The sequence below is a fragment of the Bombina bombina genome, chromosome 7 (assembly GCF_027579735.1).
Source record: "Bombina bombina isolate aBomBom1 chromosome 7, aBomBom1.pri, whole genome shotgun sequence".
NCBI classification, from domain to species: Eukaryota; Metazoa; Chordata; class Amphibia; order Anura; family Bombinatoridae; genus Bombina; species Bombina bombina.
In genome coordinates this window covers 337,632,842-337,653,418 of record NC_069505.1, presented here as the reverse complement: position 1 = coordinate 337,653,418, position 20,577 = coordinate 337,632,842, and the positions used below count along the sequence as shown (strand labels likewise).

General features: G+C 38.4%; 1 protein-coding gene across 1 annotated transcript in view; it reads left to right on the top strand.

Annotated features, from left to right (window-relative positions):
* The window catches only part of THOC7 (THO complex subunit 7), a 28,592-nt gene that overhangs the window by 1,452 nt on the left and 6,563 nt on the right, over positions 1-20,577 (top strand). The window contains exons 2-4 of the mRNA XM_053720998.1: positions 2,089-2,206; positions 8,463-8,590; positions 10,352-10,438. Of these exons, the coding sequence (XP_053576973.1) occupies positions 2,089-2,206; positions 8,463-8,590; positions 10,352-10,438 (333 nt within the window). The remainder of the gene's footprint in view (positions 1-2,088; positions 2,207-8,462; positions 8,591-10,351; positions 10,439-20,577) is intronic.

Below are 20,577 nucleotides of genomic sequence, written 5' to 3'. Positions count from 1 at the left end.
TGAGGTTTGTTTTGTTTTCAAACTTACAGCAAAATATAAAATACATTCAGCACTTATACTGCGCTCTCACCTCACTACCTGTCCCCTTGACCCTATCCCCTCACAGCTGCTCCCCTCTCTCTCTGCTACCCTTACCCCTATACTAACACACATTTTCAACCTCTCCCTCAGCACTGGTACATTTCCCTCATCATTGAAACATGCGCTGGTCACACCTATCCTCAAAAAACCTTCCCTTGATCCTACCTCCCCATCCAACTACTGCCCAATTTCCCTCCTCCCTCTTGCTTCAAAGCTTCTCGAAAAACTAGTATATGCACGCCTATCCCATTTCCTTACGTTAAACTCCCTTCTTGACCCGCTGCAATCTGGATTTCGTCCCTATCACTCCACAGAGACAGCTATTGTTAAGGTCACCAACGACCTACTTACAGCCAAATCAAAAGGCCACTTCTCTCTGCTTATCCTCCTTGATCTGTCCGCAGCCTTTGACACTGTCGACCACCCTCTTCTGCTCCAAACCCTCCAATCCTTCGGCATCTGTGACACAGCCCTTTCGTGGCTCTCTTCCTACCTGTCAAACCGTACCTTCAGTGTAGCCTTCTCTGGGGCCTCCTCTGCCCCGTCACCACTTTCTGTCGGAGTACCGCAGGGCTCTGTCCTTGGTCCCCTTCTCTTCTCTATCTATACGTCATCACTAGGTTCCCTAATTAAGTCCCACGGTTTCCAATATCATTTGTATGCCGATGACACCCAAATCTACTTCTCTGCACCAGAACTATCTCCTTCCTTGCTAACCCGTGTCACTAACTGTCTTTCTCACATCTCTTCCTGGATGTCCTCTCACTACCTCAAGCTAAATCTCTCCAAAACTGAGCTCCTCATTTTCCCCCCTTCTTCCAAAATCTCCACCCCCAATATCTCTATAACTGTCGACAACTCCATCATTACCCCTACCCCGCATGCCCGATGTCTCGGGGTCACACTTGACTCAGATCTTTCCTTCACTCCTCACATTCAGTCCTTGGCTACAGCCTGCCGCTTTCACCTTAAAAACATCTCTAAAATTCGACACTTCCTTACACAAGACACAACTAAGATTTTAATCCACTCTCTCATTCTTTCCCGCCTTGATTACTGCAACTCTGTCCTCTCTGGTCTCCCCACCTGCCGCCTAGCTCCTTTACAATCCATAATAAATGCCTCTGCCAGACTCATCTTCTTTACACGTCGCTCTTCATCTGCTGCACCTCTCTGCCAATCCCTTCACTGGCTTCCTCTTGCCTCTAGGATCAAACACAAAACCCTCACTCTGACATACAAAGCACTCAACTGCACTGCTCCCCCCTATATCTCAGACCTTGTCTCCAGATACTCTCCCTCCCGTCCCCTTCGCTCTGCTCATGACCTCCTACTCTCCTCCTCTCTTGTCACCTCATCACACTCCCGTTTACAGGACTTCTCCAGACTGGCTCCCATCTTACGGAACTCTCTGCCTCGCTCCACAAGACTCTCTTCTAGTTTTAAAAGCTTCAAGTGCTCCCTAAAGACTCTACTGTTCAGGGAAACATACAACCTACGCTAACCTTTCTTTATACCAGTTTCCTCTCCTCCATTGCTATCCCCTGAACCCCCTTAGCATGTAAGCCTAAGAGTCCAGCTGTTTGTAGATCACCTTCTTAAGAGCTGACTACAACAGTGCAACTCTTGGCAGGGCCCTCTACCATATAATTGTTTTGTTGTACTCCCCCTTTGTTTATACCGCTGTGGAATCTGTTGGCGCTCTACAAATAACCAATAATAATAATAATAATTTGTTGTTAATGTTCATTTTGCAAGGATTACTCTCTAACACTGGTTTGCAAACCTGTCCTCAGGCCACATTTTTAGGATATCTGAACTGGAGCACAGGTGAAATAATAAGCTGATTAGTAACCATGGTTATTTTACCTGTTCTCACCCAAGGTGATCCTGAAAACCTGACCTGTTGGGGAGGCCTGAGGGCAGGTTTGAAAACCAGTACTCTATAACATAATGTAGTGCTTTACCTGTGTATTTAAAAAAATCTTTTTGTTTTATGTTTGATAGATGAAGTTATTCGGAAGCGACTTTTAATTGATGGAGATGGGGCAGGTGATGATAGGAGAATCAACTTAATGGTAAAAAGTTTCATTAAATGGTGCAACTCTGGATCACAGGAAGAAGGGTAGGTTTTATTATTATTTAGTGTAAACAGACTTTTATTAGAGGGATATGAAACCCACATTTTTTCATACATGGTTCAGATAGAGCACCTGGGTAGCACTTGCTGATTGGTGAGCGTAGCCACCAATTAGCAAGTGCTACCCAGGTCCTGAACCAAAAATTGTCTGGCTCCTAAGCCTACATTCCTGCCTTTTCAAATAAAGATATTAAGAGAACCAAGAAAAAAACTGTAATAGGAGTACAGTACATTAGAAAGTTGCTTAAAATTGAATGTGCTATCTGAATCATGAAAGAAAAAAATTGGGTTTCATATCCCTTTAATGCTGTAGCTAAGGTTCTAATGCATACTTAGCAGATTGAGGAAACTACTGGGCATTAGCAGATAATGACAAAAAATGCAGTTTATACTAATTTAATGGCTTTGGCTAGCCTTGCCTGCTGCATAAACAAGCTTGGATTGGCTCCAACAAATAAGGCCAGTGGTGGGTGATGTTTTGCAATTGAAAACAATTGCAGCAAACACGATCTTATTCCTTTTTTAAATATTTAGACTTGGCTGATATGTTATTCTGTTGCAAGACAATAGGTATTTAGTGCCCACTGTAATTTTAATTTAATAAAAAGTCTGAAATGAAACTCTTTGCCCTTCACTTAGAGCGACATGAAACCTATATTTTCATTATTCAGATACAGCACACAATTTTAAACCATGTTCAAATTTGCTTAATTCTCTTAGTATCTATTGTTGAAGGATCAGCAATACACTACTGGGAGCTAGCTTAACACATTGGGTGAGCCAAAGACAAGAGGCATATATAATTGTGCAGCCACCAATCAGCAGCTAGCTCCCAGGAGTGAATTGCTGCTCCTGAGACTACCTAGGTATGTTTTTCAACAAAGGATACCAAAAGGGCAAAGCAAATCAGATGATAGAAGTAAATTGAAAAGCTCTTGAACTGATCAAACAATCACTGAGTATCATGTTGAAACAGATTCTAGGTTTTGTAGATTGCACCCAAAATATCTAGGAACAGTGTGAAAAAGGACACATTTAAATAAAAGTACATTGGAGAGTTGTTTTACTAGACATCTTTAAACATTTTAGAGGAATTAAGATCTTGTTTAATGTCCCTGTTAAATGTTATATCCATAATAATCCCTTTAAAGGGACAGTGAACTGTAAAATATTCTCTCCTTTTAATGTGTTCAATGATTCATTTTACCCACTGGAATTTATTATGTTTCTAAATACAAATTTTGTCATTTGAAATAGCTGTGTTTCCTGTTGAAACTGAACCTATACTAGAAATGTAATTACTGTAGTAATGGCTACTGAAAAATAACAAAAAGTAAACATCCTAGTGGGGAGTGAGAGAGAGAGAAAGCTCAGCCCTTTTAAAAGGGTGTTCCTGAATCGAGTTTAATCTCTTACCTGCTGTTTGCATGTGTTCTCTCTCCATTTAAAGGGGCATTACATGCCTGGGGATTTGTTTGAGTATAGTAAATTAGCTGTGCTGTATACTTTCATTATTTATTTTGCAACCCTTTCATGTAATTTAGCTCTGAAAAGTTACTTTTTTTATTTTATGAACTTGAAATGCACCCTGCAGACTTAAGACTAACCCTGCTACATATATATCCTGGATTTGATTTAACTGATAACAATTGTTAAACAATGCATTGCATGATAATGTTATGACTGTAATGTACAGATAGTCACCAGCACTGGATGTGAGTTATAAAACTTTTATTAAAGACACATAAAAAACAAGCGACGTTTCGGGGACTAACCGCTTAGTCATGCTTTTAAAATAAAAATAGCACAAGAATAAAGAAAAATTGATATTAGGAGTAAATTAGAAAGTTGTTTAAAATGGCATTCTCTATCTGAATCATGAAAGAAAAAAATTGGGTTCAGTGTCCCTTTAACCCCTTAATGACCACAGCACTTTTCCATTTTCTGTCCGTTTGGGACCAAGGCTATTTTTACATTTCTGCTGTGTTTGTGTTTAGCTGTAATTTTCCTCATACTCATTTACTGTACACACATATATTATATACCGTTTTTCTCGCCATTAAATGGACTTTCTAAAGATACCATTATTTTCATCATATCTTATAATTTACTATAAAAAAAAGTATAAAATATGAGGAAAAATTGAAAAAACACCCACTTTTTCTAACTTTGACCCCCAAAATCTGTTACATATCTACAACCACCAAAAAACACCTATGCTAAATAGTTTCTAAATATTGTCCTGAGTTTAGAAATACCCTATGTTTACATGTTCTTTGCTTTTTTTGCAAGCTATAGGGCAATAAATACAAGTAGAACTTTGCTATTTCCAAGCCATTATTTTTCAAAATTAGCGCTAGTTACTTTAGAACACTGATATCTTTCAGGAATCTCTGAATATCCATTGACATGTCTATATTTTTTTTTAGTAGACAACACAAAGTATTGATCTAGGCCCATTTTGGTATATTTCATGCAACCATTTCACCGCCAAATGCGATCAAATAAAAAAAATCGTTCACTTTTTCACAAATTTTTTCACAAACTTTAGGTTTCTCACTGAAATTATTTACAAACAGCTTGTGCAATTATGGCACAAATGGTTGTAAATTCTTCTCTGGGATCCCCTTTGTTCAGAAATAGCATACTTATATGGCTTTGGTGTTGCTTTTTGGTAATTAGAATGCCACTAAATGCCACTGCGCACCACACGTGTATTATGCCCAGCAGTGAAGGGGTTAATTAGGGAGCATGTAGGGAGCTTTTTGGGGTAATTTTAGCTTTAGTGTAGTGTAGTAGACAACCCCAAGTATTGATCTAGGCCCATTTTGGTATATTTCATGCCATCATTTCACCGCCAAATGCGATCAAATTAAAAAAAAACGTTAAATTTTTCACAATTTTAGGTTTCTCACTGAAATCATTTACAAACAGCTTGTGCAGTTATGGCACAAATGGTTGTAAATGCTTCTCTGGGATCCCCTTTGTTCAGAAATAGCAGACATATATGGCTTTGGCATTGCTTTTTGGTATTTTGAAGGCCGCTAAATGCCGCTGCGCATCACACGTGTATTATGGCTAGCAGTGAAGGGGTTAATTAGGTAGCTTGTAGAGAGCTTGCAGGGTTAATATTAGATTTAGTGTAGAGCTCAGCCTCCCACCTGAAACATCAGACCCCCTGATCCCTCCCAAACAGCTCTCTTCCCTCCCCCACCCCACAATTGTCCCCGCCATCTTAAGTACTGGCAGAAAGTCTGCCAGTACTAAAATAAAAGCTATATTTGTTTTTTGGTGGGTTTTTTTAAAAGCATATTTACATATGCTGCTGTGTAAAAGTCCCCCCTTAGCCCCCAACCTCACTGATCCCCCCCCCCCCCCCCAAACAGCTCTATAACCCTCCCACTCTAACTTAATTGGCGCCATCTTGGGTACTGGCAGCTGTCTGCCAGTACCCAGTTTATAAGAAAAAATGTTTTTGTTGTACATTTTTTTTAACGTTTCTGTAGTGTAGCTTCCCCCCCACACAAAAACCAACCCCCCACCCCTCCACAATCTCTTTTTGTGTTTTTTTGTTGTTGTGCTTATGCCACTTTTAACTTTTTATTCATTTTCCGTAGTGTAGCGGTTCCCACCCGCTCCCGCCCCGTGCACGCGCCCGCCCGCCACCCTCCGTGCACGCGCGCGCGTCCGTGCGCGCCTCCGACGGTCCCGCCCCCGATCCCGCCCCCCCTCGACGTCACACGGCACACCGATGGCCGCCCACCCGCCTCCCAAGTCGGCTCCCACCCACCAACGATACCGGCCATCGATGTCCGGTGCAGAGAGGGCCACAGAGTGGCTCTCTCTGCATCGGATGGCCATGTAAGGTTATTGCAGGATGCCTCCATATCGAGGCATCACTGCAATAACCGGAAAGCAGCTGGAAGCGAGCAGGATCGCTACCAGCTGCTTTCCACACCGAGGACGTGCAGGGTACGTCCTCGGGCGTTAACTGCCTTTTTTTTGAGGACGTACCCTGCACGTCCTCGGTCATTAAGGGGTTAAAGGAATAGTAAAGTAAAAAATAAACTTTCACGATTCAAACAGAGCACACAATTTTAAACAACTTCCCAATTCACTTCCATTATCTAAATGGGCACAGTCTTTTTTTATATGCACATTTTCAGAGGCACCAGCTGCTACTGAGCATGTGCAAGAATTTACAGAATATAGGTATATGCATTTTGTGATTGGCTGGTGGCTGTCACATAATGCAGTGGAACGGAAAATTGAACTAACATTTCAAAGTTGCCAAAATCTACTACTCATTTGAATTCAAACTAAGTTTGTTTGCATTGTCTTTTTATTATTAATTTATTGATTATGCAATTATAGTTTGTTTTGTGGTCCTTTAAGATCACACAATGAGGGGCAAGTCTGTTAAAATTAATTCACAAGAAAAAAAAAAAATCTTGTGAGATTACAGCTTTAGTTAGGAATTACTTAGAATGGCAACCACACAAAATAGCTTGTCTATGTATTTTTCACAGGGTCCCTTTTATAGGCTTCATGTCTATTGATTTTCAGTAATATTTTATTGCTTTTTCTGTCCAAATAGTGTTTACTGCAGCAATATAATTCTGTTTTTATCTTTATAGTTAGATAGGACTAATTAAGCTACAAGCTAAAACTTTATTTTAGAACTATATTATAGGGATCTCTGGCACTTTGAATAATTTACACAAAATATTACAAATTCGGGGTAACATTTAGCGCTATTATGAGAAACAATTGCATCTCCATTGATGTAATTTGTTAAATTATGGCCAGTGAGGCTGTCTAGTATATTGCTGATGTGGATATTAAATGCCACACACTTCATATAAATTATTTTACAAGGTACTACTGATAACGATTACTTTTTTTGGCGGTAATTGGAAACAGATTATAATAGATGTACGCATTTTAATGGCTTAATTACATTTTAAGATCTCTGTGCAGAGTTTAAACCAATTATTGCTCACATGGGCTTTATTTCCAGTTACGTAAAACATTATATCACAAAAATAACATTAGTATCTTGTAAAAAAATGGCATTGTATTGTTATAGTGTGTTTTAACTGGTAATCAAGCTAAATATCAATTTATTTACAGGCTCATTAAACAGAAAAACAAATACTATATATATTTATGCATTGAAAGCAGAGATTAGATGGACATTTTTTTTTAAAATTATAATAGTTATTTAAATATAGAAGTTTTAGTTTCTATTATGTACTTTTTATACATTAAAGGGACATGAAACCCAAATTTTTTCTTTCAGATAGAGAATATAATTTTAAACAACTTTTCTAATTTTCTTCTATTATCTAATTTGTTTCATTCTCTTGGTATCATTTTTTGAAGGAGCAGCAATGCACTTCTGGTTTCTAACTGAACACACGGGTGAGCCACTCACAATCAATATATGCAACCACCAATCAACAGCTAGAACCTAGGTTCTCTGCTGCTCCTGAGCTTGCCTGGATAAACCTTTCAGCAAAGGATAACAAGAGCAGGAAGCAAATTAAATAATAGAAGTAAATTGGAAAGTTGTTTAAAGTTGTATTCTCTGTCTGAATAATATTTTTTTGGGGTTTCATGTCCCTTTAAGTCATTAAAAGTATAGTAAAGTCCAAATTAAACTCTCATGATTCAGATAAGGCGTGTCATTTTAAACAACATTCTAATTTACCTTTTATCATCAAATTTGCTTTGTTCTTTTGATATTCTAAGTTGAAAGCTAAACCTAGGTAGGCTCATATGCTAATTTCTAAGTCCTTGAAGGCTGCCTCTTATCTAAATGCATTTGACAGTTTTTACAGCTAGAGGGCATTAGTTCACGTGTTTCATATAAATAACATTGTGCTTACGCACGTGGAGTTTGTTACGAGTCAGCACTCATTGCCTGAAATGCAAGTCTGTCAAAAGATCTGCGATAAGGAGGCAGTCAGCAGAAGCTTATATACAAGGTAATTACAGGGGTAAAAAGTATATTAATATAACAGTGTTGGTTGTGCAAAATTGGGGAATGGGTAATAAAGGGATTGTCTATCTTTTTAAACAATAATATGTTTGGTGTTTACTGTCCCTTTTAAGTACATTTGGCTTTGATGAGTGGTGGATATAATCACTTCCAATACTTGCTTTTTACTGGTTAGCTATATTAAAATATTACAATTACTATTATGTATACATTTCCTTCATTGTTCTCACTTTTCAGATATACCCAGTACCAGCGAATGCTGAGCACTTTATCTCAATGTGAATTTTCCATGGGAAAAACTCTTCTTGTTTATGATATGAACCTTCGGGAAATGGAAAACTATGAAAAAATCTATGTTGATATAGGTAAAGAAGTTTAAATGTATCACTATTTTAAAGAATAAGGCTACATATTTTGTTTTTATCACAAGATATGCAAATTAAAATGTTTTCTGTTATACTTTTCTAAAACCTGTATCATAATAGTAATGCAGATAGTGAGTGAGGCACATTTAAAGGGACACTGAACCCAAATGGTTTCTTTCGTGATTCAGATAGAGCATGCAATGTTAAGCAACTTTCTAAGTTACTCCTATTATCAAATTTTCGTCATTCTCTTGCTATCTTTATTTGAAAAAGAAGGCATCTAAGCTAAGAAGCCAGCCAATTTTTGATTCAGACCCTGGACAGCACTTGTTTATTGGTGGGTGAATTTATCCACCAATCGGCAAGAACAGCTCAGGTTATTCACCAAAAATGGGCCGGCATCTAAACTTACATTCTTGCTTTTCAAATTAAGATACCAAGAGAATGAAGAAAATGTGATAATAGGAGTAAATTAGAAAGTTACTTAAAATTGCATGCTCTATCTGAATCATGAAAGAAAACATTTGGGTTCAGTGTCCCTTTAATTTAAAACATCTAATTTAAGTAAGTTTAAAGTGATGGTAAAAAAAATGTATAGTTGTACCTTTTACTTTATTGTAACATCCATAGTTTATTATTGTTGCCCCTACCGCTGCCGGCCCACTTTGAAGGTTTTTTTCAAATGGTGACATATTCACTGCTTATCCAATGTTTGTGCCAGCCATAGGGCAAGAATCAGATTCAAATATTTATACATTAATACATCTTTAAAAATATATATATATATGTGTGTGTGTGTGTGTGTGTAAAAAAAAAAAAAAAAAAAGAGTGAGGCAGCGTCATTCTAAGAACCGGAAGTGGAAATGAGAGAGTGTCTCCGTTATATATATATATATTTATTTCCCCCATCAACAGCATATGAAAAGACCCATTACACAACCAGGAGTCTGTAGACATCAGTTTACCTCTAAACATTTGGGGCTGGGTTAGGAGTCTTAAAATCAGCACAATGTTATTTAAAAATAATTAAGACTTTACGTTTTTACAAAAACACACCCAGATGGGCTATATAAATAGATCATCTACAAAACATGTATGCAAATAAAAATCTAGTGTACAATGTCTCTTTAAGAAACATTTACAAATAACAACATTTTAATATTGAAGAGTATTACACTGCCCCCAGTTGGCTACTTCAAAGAACATGAAACCCAAAATGTTTCTTTCATGAATCAGAAAGAGCATACCTTTTTTTTTTTTTAAGCAACTTTTGAATTTGCTTTTGTTATTAATCTTGCTTCATTCTCTTAGTATCCTTTGTTGAGGGAGCAGCAATGCTTTACTGGGAGCTAGCTGAACAAATCAATAAGCCAATCAGAAGAGGCATTTCTGTGCAGCCACCAATCGGCAGCTAGCTCCCAAACTCCTGAGCCTACTTAGGTATTCTTTTCAACAAAGAATACAAGAAAACTAAGCAAATTAGATTGTAAGTTGGAGAAGTTGTTTAAAAGTGTTTGCTCTGTTTGAATCGTGAAGGAAAAATTTTGAGTTTCATAGCACTTTCTGTGGATTCTCCACTTCCCAGATAATTTCTAGGCAGCAGAAGTTAGGCTTAGGTTTTATTAATATCTGTTTACTATATATGCCGCTCTTCAACTCTTAAATATATGTACTTTTTAACTGTGTACTTTATATTCCATTGTTTCTTATATACCATAATATATAGCATATGTCATTGTTTGTTGTATTAATCTTTTTAAGAGAGTAGCATTGCTGCAGCACATGAGAAAATCACGGAGTGCAAGAAGCAAATATTGCAAGCCAAGCGAATCCGGAAGAATCGTCAAGGTAGAATCATGACTTTTTTTTTATTTATTTATTAAAGGGACACTGAACCCAAATTTTTTCTTTTGTGATTCTGATTGAGCGTGCAATTTTAAGCAACTTTCTAATTACTCCTATTATCAAATTTTCTTCATTCTCTTGGTATCTTTATTTGAAATACAAGAATGTAAGTTTAGATGCTGGCCCATTTTTGGTGAATAACCTGGGTTATTCTTGCTGATTGGTGGATAAATTAATCCACCAATAAAAAGTGCTGTCCAGAGGCTGAACCAAAAAAGAAGCTTAGATGCCTTCTTTTTCAAATAAAGATAGCAAGTGAACAAAGAAAAATTGATAATAGGAGTAAATTAGAAAGTTGCTTAAAATTGAAGGCTCTATCTGAATCACGAAAGAAACATTTTGGGTTCAGTATCCCTTTAAGAAAACCATAACGGTAATAATAATGACATCACTGTTCTCACAAAATAATGAACCAAAGTATGAGACCAAGGAATGTACAAAAAATGTGATCTAGAATTTACATAGTTACAGCAAAGCTACCCAGTCTGTACATATTTAGAATTGCTTATTCTTGAAAATTCAAATTAACATTGAAACCTATAGTTCTATGAAGATAATCATATAAACAAGTAGGAATGTGTCTCCATCAGTTTAAAATAATATCATTGATCCCAGTGGATATTAGCCAGTACAAAATAAAAAGCAAATAAAACAATGAAGTAAAAAGAGTCATATATAGCGCTGGAAAAAAATTAAGAGACCACTGAAAAATTATCAGTTTCTCTGGTTTTACTAATTATAGGTATGTGTTTAAGTAAGATGATCATTTTTGTTTTACTCTATAAACTCTGACATTTCTCACAAATTCCAAATTAAAATATTGTCATTTAACAAGGACTCTGTCTAAACGTTATAGTACGTCATGTAATACAACATCTATTTTTTGTACAATCTAATTTACTTTTCAATAAAAATTGTATAAAAATATTGCCATTTAGAGCATTTATTTGTAGAAAATGACAATTAAAGGGACAGTCTAGGCCAAGCAAGTAATTTTAAACAATTTTCCAATTTACTTTTATCACCAATTTTGCTTTGTTCTCTTGGTATTCTTAGTTGAAAGCTTAACCTAGGAGGTTCATATGCTAATTTCTTAGACCTTGAAGGCCACCTCTTTTCAGAATGCATTTTAACAGTTTTTCACCACTAGAGGGTGTTAGTTCATTTATTTCATATAGATAACACTGTGCTCGTGAACGTGAAGTTATCTGGGATCAGGCACTGATTGGCTAAACTGCAAGTCTGTCAAAAGAACTGAAATAAAGGGGCAGTTTGCAGAGGCTTAGATACAAGATAATCACAGAGGTTAAAAGTATATTATTATAACTGTGTTGGTTATGCAAAACTGGGGAATGGGTAATAAAGGGATTATCTATCTTTTAAAACAATTACAATTCTGGTGTGGACTGTCCTTTAATCAAAATAACAAAAAAGATGCAAAGAAAACAAGCTCATATTAATTTTTAAACTACACAATACTAATGTGTAGTTTAAAAATTAGCAAGAGTTCAGAAATCGATATTTGGTGGAATAAACCTGATTTTTAATCACAGCTTTTATGTATCTTGGCATGTTCTCCACCAGTCTTTTACATTGCTGTTGGGTGACTTTATGCCACTCCTGGCATAAAAATTCAAGCAGCTCGGCTTTGTTTGATGGCGTGTGACCACCCATCTTCCTCTTGATCACATTTCAGAGGTTTTCATTGGGGTTTAGGTCTAAAGATTGGGCTTGTTATGACAGCGTCCTCTGTCTACACCTTGATTGACCTGACTGTGTGGCATGGAGCTTTGTCCTGCTAAAAAAAACAATCCTCAGAGTTGGGAAACATTGTCAGAGCAGAAGGAAGCAGGTTTTCTTCCAGGATAACATTGTATGTGGTATTGGCCAGGTGCTGGGCAAAGCTGAAAATTGGACTCAGCAGAGAAAGATGACCTGGAATCGTACAGATTTATCTTTGTGAAGGACGCATGAATCTAACCGCTTACAAAGAAAACCTTGTACATGGCTTGACTCATACGCCCTTCACAAAGATAAATCTGTCCAATTACAGGTCATCTCTGTTGAGTCCAATTTTCAGCTTTGCCCAGCTCCCTGGCCAACATCACATTTGGCAGAGAAATGGTGACATGAAAAATACCAAAATGGGCCTAGATTAATACCTTGGGTTTTCTACTAAAAAAATATAAAGTTTTGACCGGTAAATAAAAAAGCAAAAAAAACAAGGCTCTCTATTTCTGTTTAAATGGAGTGATAGCAAAAATGCTAAATATTTTCCAGTATTTTTTCTCTGAAATTCCCGGTAGTAAAGGGGTTATTGTATGTATAATTATTGGAATGGCTTAAAACAAGAAAGCAACAAAAAGAGTAATAAAAACCTTGTACACTTAAAAGAATATGAAACCCAAAATGTTTCTTTCAGAATTCAGAGAGAGCATACAATTGTAATCAACTTCCTAATTCATTGGTTTCATTCTCTTAGTGTCTTTTTGAAAAGCATACCTAGGTAGACTCAGGAGCAGCAACGCACTTCTGGGAGCTAGCTGAACACAATGGGTGAGACTATGACAAGAGATATATATGTGCAGCCACCAATCAGTAGCTAGCTTCCAGTAATACTATGGAAATAATATGCAGGGCAGCGGCTTCAAAGGCTAATTAGATACTAGCATGTATTAAAAGAGGCATTGATTCAAGGGAGGAAAGCATACTTCTGTCACTATATAATGCCCTGGTAAGACCTCACCTTGAGTATGGAGTGTAGTTCTGGGGACCGATCGCAAAAAAAGATATTGCAGAACTAGTAAAAGTTCAGAGAAGGGCCACAAAGCTAATAAGGGGATTGGAGAATTTAACCTACGAGGAGAGGCTAGCCAAACTGGTTCTGTTTTCCTTAGAAAAAAGGCACTTGAAAGGTGACATGATTACTTTATATAAATATATTCAAGGCCCATATACAGAGATGGCAGAAGCTCTGTTTATTCCAAGAAAATTGTTTCTGACAAGAGGTCACAATTTAAGGTTGGAGGAAAGGAGATTTATTCTCCTGCAAAGGAAACGTTTTTTCACTGTAAGAGCAATAACATTGTGGAACTCATTACCAAAGGAGGTAGTGAATGCCAATACCCAAAATGTTTCTTTCAGAATTCAGAGAGAGCATACAATTGTAATCAACTTCCTAATTCATTGGTTTCATTCTCTTAGTGTCTTTTTGAAAAGCATACCTAGGTAGACTCAGGAGCAGCAACGCACTTCTGGGAGCTAGCTGAACACAATGGGTGAGACTATGACAAGAGATATATATGTGCAGCCACCAATCAGTAGCTAGCTTCCAGTAATACTATGGAAATAATATGCAGGGCAGCGGTTTCAAAGGCTAATTAGATACTAGCATGTATTAAAAGAGGCATTGATTCAAGGGAGGAAAGCATACTTCTGTCACTATATAATGCCCTGGTAAGACCTCACCTTGAGTATGGAGTGTAGTTCTGGGGACCGATCGCAAAAAAAGATATTGCAGAACTAGTAAAAGTTCAGAGAAGGGCCACAAAGCTAATAAGGGGATTGGAGAATTTAACCTACGAGGAGAGGCTAGCCAAACTGGTTCTGTTTTCCTTAGAAAAAAGGCACTTGAAAGGTGACATGATTACTTTATATAAATATATTCAAGGCCCATATACAGAGATGGCAGAAGCTCTGTTTATTCCAAGAAAATTGTTTCTGACAAGAGGTCACAATTTAAGGTTGGAGGAAAGGAGATTTATTCTCCTGCAAAGGAAACGTTTTTTCACTGTAAGAGCAATAACATTGTGGAACTCATTACCAAAGGAGGTAGTGAATGCCAATACCCAAAATGTTTCTTTCAGAATTCAGAGAGAGCATACAATTGTAATCAACTTCCTAATTCATTGGTTTCATTCTCTTAGTGTCTTTTTGAAAAGCATACCTAGGTAGACTCAGGAGCAGCAACGCACTTCTGGGAGCTAGCTGAACACAATGGGTGAGACTATGACAAGAGATATATATGTGCAGCCACCAATCAGTAGCTAGCTTCCAGTAATACTATGGAAATAATATGCAGGGCAGCGGCTTCAAAGGCTAATTGGATACTAGCATGTATTAAAAGAGGCATTGATTCAAGGGAGGAAAGCATACTTCTGTCACTATATAATGCCCTGGTAAGACCTCACCTTGAGTATGGAGTGTAGTTCTGGGGACCGATCGCAAAAAAAGATATTGCAGAACTAGTAAAAGTTCAGAGAAGGGCCAGAAAGCTAATAAGGGGATTGGAGAATTTAACCTACGAGGAGAGGCTAGCCAAACTGGTTCTGTTTTCCTTAGAAAAAAGGCACTTGAAAGGTGACATGATTACTTTATATAAATATATTCAAGGCCCATATACAGAGATGGCAGAAGCTCTGTTTATTCCAAGAAAATTGTTTCTGACAAGAGGTCACAATTTAAGGTTGGAGGAAAGGAGATTTATTCTCCTGCAAAGGAAACGTTTTTTCACTGTAAGAGCAATAACATTGTGGAACTCATTACCAAAGGAGGTAGTGAATGCCAATACCCTAGATACATTTAAAAATAGTCTGGATACTTTTCTGTATATAAACAAAATTAATGGATATGATTGCTAGCATTAAATGGGCCACCTTTTAGAGGGGTTATTTAAGCTTAACTGGAACTTTTTGTAAGTATTTTAGATTTGTATAGGTTGAACCCGATGTACTAAGGTCTTTTTTCAACCCTATCTATCTACTATGTTACATTGGTGCTCCTGAGCCTACCTAGGTATGCTTTTCAAGTAAGATACCATAATTAAGTAAATTAAGTAACACTTAATTTAAAGGGACATGAAACCCACAATTTTCCTTTGATGATTTAGGTAGAACTTACAATTTTAAACAGCTTTCCCATTTACTTGAATTATCAAATTTGCTTGATTCTCTTGGTATCATTAGTTGAAGCAGCAGCAATGCGCTACTGGTTTCTAACTGAGCACATGGGTGAGCCAATGACAATCTGTATAAATATGCAGCCACCAATCAGCAGCTAGAACCTAGGTTCTTTGCTGCTCCTGAGCTTACCTAGATAAACCTTTTACCAATGGATAACAAGAGAAGGAAGCAAATTAAATAATAGAAGTAAATTGGATAGTGGTTTAACATTGTATGCTCTGTCTTAACCATGAATGTCTAATTATGACTTTACTGTCCCATTTTAAGTGTGAGATATTTTTATTTCTTTTTTGTTTTAAAGTGATATGAAACCCATACTTTTTCTTACATGATTTATACAGAACATGCAATTTTAAACAACTTTCTAATTTACTTCTATTATCATTTTTTCTTCATTTTCTTGGTATATTTTGTTGAAAAGCAGGGACATATGCTTAGGAGCTTGCCCATTTCTTGAGCTCTATATTGCAGCAGTTTTGCAAGAACACTAGAGGGCAGCACTCTTTCCGGACGTGTAGTGCACCAGATGCCTACCTAGGTAGCTCTTCAACACAGAATGTCATGGGAACAAAGCAAATTTGATAATAGAAGTAAATTGGACATTTTTTAAAAAAATGTTATGTTCTGTCTGAATCACAAAAGAAATTTTTTAGGTGTTATATCCCTTTAAGCCATTCCAATAATTTTGCACCCAATATCAGGAATTTCTGAGAAGAACTTGCCCAAAATACCAGAGAATTTTTAGCATTTTTGCTATCACTCTATTTAAATTGAAATAGAGCCTTTTTTTATTTATCTATCAAAACCATATATTTTTTTTGTTTTAGTAGACAACCCAAGGTAATGATCTAGGCCCATTTTAGGATATTAAGAAAGAAAAACATGTGGTTTCATGTCCCTTTTAATGTTTACACATGTGTGTCTGATGGATTGGATTGAGGCCATTGTCGGCAATAGTTTATTGACTAAAGAAGCATAAACTTAAATGGTCATGATACACAAATGTTGAAACACTTGATAGTGATGCAGTATAGCTGTAAAAAGCTGACTAGAAAATATCACCTGAACATCTCTATGTAAAAAATAAAGCTATTTTACTTCAAAATGTCCTAAATATTCACACCCCATTGTAAAGGACTTTATGCAGCAAATCAGTATGTCTGTCCCCGGACTGGCAAGGGAGTGAGCCTCATACACTCTCATGTTATTTCCCTATTCAGTTTAAGGAAGTTTACTATGAAATCTCATGAGAGTTTAGTGAAATTTCATGAGATCACAGTAAAAGAGTTCATGACCTCAGCACTGATGATGCTGATTGGCTGCTGTTCATTTCTTCTTATATTTTTTTTATACCTGCAGCTGGACAGCAGCTGAAGTATAACTATTTACACAGAACTTACTCTGGTGAGCTGAGGAAATTGTGAGGTAAAATATCTTCCTTTTTTACATAGAGATGCTCAGGTGATATTTTCCTGTCCACTTTTTACAGTTATACTGCATCACTTTCAAGTGATTTAGCATATGAGTAGTATGTCCCTTTAAAAACTCAAATGTGGGAACATATTTCCGTTATTAAAGGGACAGTCTACACCAACATTTTTATTGTTTAAAAAGATAGATAATCCCTTTTTTACCCATTCACCAGTTTTGCATAACCAGCACTGTTCTATTAATATACTTTTCCTTCTTAATATGGGAAGAGTCCACAGCTGCATTCCTTACTTGTGGGAAATACTGAACCTGGCCACCAAGAGGAGGCAAAGACACCCCAGCTTAAATAGGCTTAAATACTTTCCCCACTTCCTCATAACCCCAGTAATTCTTTGCCTTTTGTCACAGGCTGGATCGTGTAGGGGGCAAACTGTTGCTATTTTCAGTCGCTTAGTTCAGGGACATGCAGGATCCATGGATCCTGGATGTCATAGCTCAGGGTTACAAGATAGGTTTCAAGTCTCTGCCACCCAGGGGCAGATTCCTCCTCTCAAACCTGTCTTCCTGACCAGAAAAAAGGGAAGCCTTTCTGGGGTGCGTACGGGATCTGTCCTCTTAGGAGTTATTGTCCTGGTGCCTATTGCAGAGAGTGGTTTGGGATACTATTCAAACTTTTTTGTGGTCTCAAAGAAGCAGGGAACTTTCCGTCCGATTCTGGACCTAAAGTGCTTAAACAAGGTTTTATATGTCCCCTCGTTCAAGATGGAGACAATAAGGTCCATTCTTCCCCTCGTTTGGGAAGGGCAGTTCAGGACCACGATAGATCTAAAGGATGCTCCCTTCACTTACCAATTCTCAAGGACCACTTCCAGATCTTAAGGTTTGCATTCCTGGACCAGTTTATTGCATTTTCGTTGAGTCTAGCTACGGCTCCAAGAAATTTTTCGAAGAGTGGACCATTTGGAATCTCTCCTCTGTCTTCTTCGATCCCATGGATGGACGATAGAGTTCTTAAGTATCAAGTACCAGGACAGAATATCATGGATACTATATTAGAACCAGAGATGTTGCAAGCTAGCTTCAGCATGTCTTGCTTTCTTGACCTCCTTAAGGCCATCTGTGGCTCGGTGTATGGAGGTGATTGGTCTCATGGTATCCAGCATGGACACCATTCCTTTGCCAGGTTTCACCTCAGACTGTTGCAACTGTGCATGCTGAGGCAGTGGAATGACGATAATCAGATCTGTCTCAACAGATTTTTCTGGACATCCGATCAAGAGAACCCCTCTCTTCGGGTTTTGTCTGGATCACTTGTCCTGAGGGATGTCCGTCTTAAGACCATCCTGAGTGATTGCGACTACGGTTGCAAGTCTGTCAGGATGGGGAGCTGTTTGGGGTGCCAGGGAGGCACAGGGCCTCTTATGGCTCCCTCCCGATCTCATTTTGCATCTTCAGGCAATATACAATGCTCTGAAGGCTTGGCATCTGCTGGGTTTGTCCCAGTTTATCAGGTTCCAATCAGACAATATAACCTCAGTGGCTTACATCTACCATCAGGAGGGAACGAGAAGCTCCCTAGCTATGAGGGAAGGATCCCGGATTCTGGAGTGGGCGGAGACCCACATTTTTTCGCTGTCAGCGATTCACCTTTCTGGGTTTGGACAACTGGGAAGCGGATTTCCTAAGCAGACAATACTTTCATCCGGGGGGGAATGGTCTCTCTATCCTGAGTGTTTGCGGAGATTTGCAAGAGGAAGATCTTATGACGTCTCAATACCAAGCTACCCAGATATGGGTCGAGGTACAGGGATCCTCAGGCGGTGCTAACAGATGCATTAGCGGTGCCTTGGAGGTTCAATCTAATTTATTTTTCCCGTCCGTTATCACTGCTTCCCAGTGTAGGGGCTCGAATCAAGCAGGCGTCGGTGATACTGATTGCTCCGTCTTGGTCGCAAAGGATATGGTTCGCGGATCTAGTGGGGATGTCCTCATCTCCTCCGTCGAAGTTATCTTGTCGCAGGGATCTGCTGACCAAGGTCTCTTTGTTCATCAATATCTAGATTCTCTGAGGTTGACTGCGTAGAGATTGAACGCTTAGTCCTAGCCAAGAGAGGGTTTTCTGAGAGAGTTAATTTTACTCTCATTCAAGCTCGTAAGCTGGTAGCTCGTTGCATCTATCATAAGGTGTGGAGGACCTACTTATTCTGTTCTCCAGGATGAACTGGAGAAGGGCTTTTTTGCAAGTCCCCTAAAGGGACAGATTTCGGCCCTTTCTGTGTTACTGCACAAGAGGTTCGCTGAGCTTCCAGATGTGCAGTCATTTGTTAAGGCTCTGCTAGGATCAGGCCTGTGTCAAGATCTAATACTGCTCCTTGGAGTTTAAATCTTGTTCTTTAAGTTTTTTGCAACGGGCTCCCTTGGAGCCTATGCATGAAGTAGACAAATTTTTGTCTTGGAAGGTTCCTTTTCTACTGGCTATTGCTTCGGCACACAGAGTACCTGTGAGTGCTACCTTGCAATGCATTCCTCCTTATCTGGCTTTCCATGCTGATAAGGCTGCTCTTCGAAGCAAGTTAGGTTTTCTTCCTAAGGTTGTGTCATTTTGCAACATCAATCAAGAGATCGTGGTTCCTTTCTTATGTCCTAATCCTCCTTTGTTGAAGGAACGCTTATAACGTAATTCTGGATGCGGTTTGTGCCTTGAAGTTCTATCTTCAGGACAACAATGGAATTTAGACTAACTTCTTTCGCTGTTTGTTCTCCTTTCCAGGAAGCGTAGGGGTCAGAGGGCCTCTTAGACTTCCTTATCTTTTGGCTGCTGAGTGTCATCCGTTTAGCATAGAGTCAGCGGGACATAAGTCTCCTCTGAGGATTACGGCTCATTCTGTAAGAGCAGTGGTTTCCTGTTGGGCCTCCAAAAATGAGGCCTCTATGGATCAGATTTGTAAGGCAGCTACCCGGTCCTCCTTACATACTTTTTCCAAATTTTACAAGTTTGATGTTTTTGCTTCTGCTGAAGCAGCCTTCGGGAGAAGGGATTTGCAGGGTAGCTGCAAATTAGGGTCCGCAGATTAGGGTCCCCCTCTCTTTTTTTTTTCCCTCCGGTTAGCATTCTGTGTACTCTAGAGCTTGGGTATATGTTTCCCACAAGTAAGGAATGCAGCTGTGGACCCTTCCCATATTAAGAAGGAAAACATAAATTATGACTTACCAGATAATTTCTTTTCCTTCTGTATGGGAAGAGTCCACAACTCCCGCCCATATTCTCTGATGGGCGGCCCTACATTTTAATTATTCTTCTGGCACCTTTTTCACCCTGATATTTCTCCTACTGTTCCTTGTTCCCTCGGCAGAATGACTTGGGTTATGAGGAAGTGGGGGAGGTTTTTAAGCCTTTGGCTGGGGTGTCTTTGCCTCCTCCTTGTAGCCAGGTTCAGTTTTTCCCACAAGTAAGGAATGCAGCTGTGGACTCTTCCCATACAGAAGGAAATTAAATTATCTGGCAAGTCATAATTTATGTTTTTACAACTGTAATTACTTTGTATCTAAGCCTCTGCAGACTGCCCCCTTATCTCAGTTCTTTTGACAGACTTGCATTGTAGTCAATCAGTACGGACTCATAAATAACTCCATATGATTGAGCACAATGTTACCTATATGACGCACATGAACTAGTGCTGTCTAGCTGTG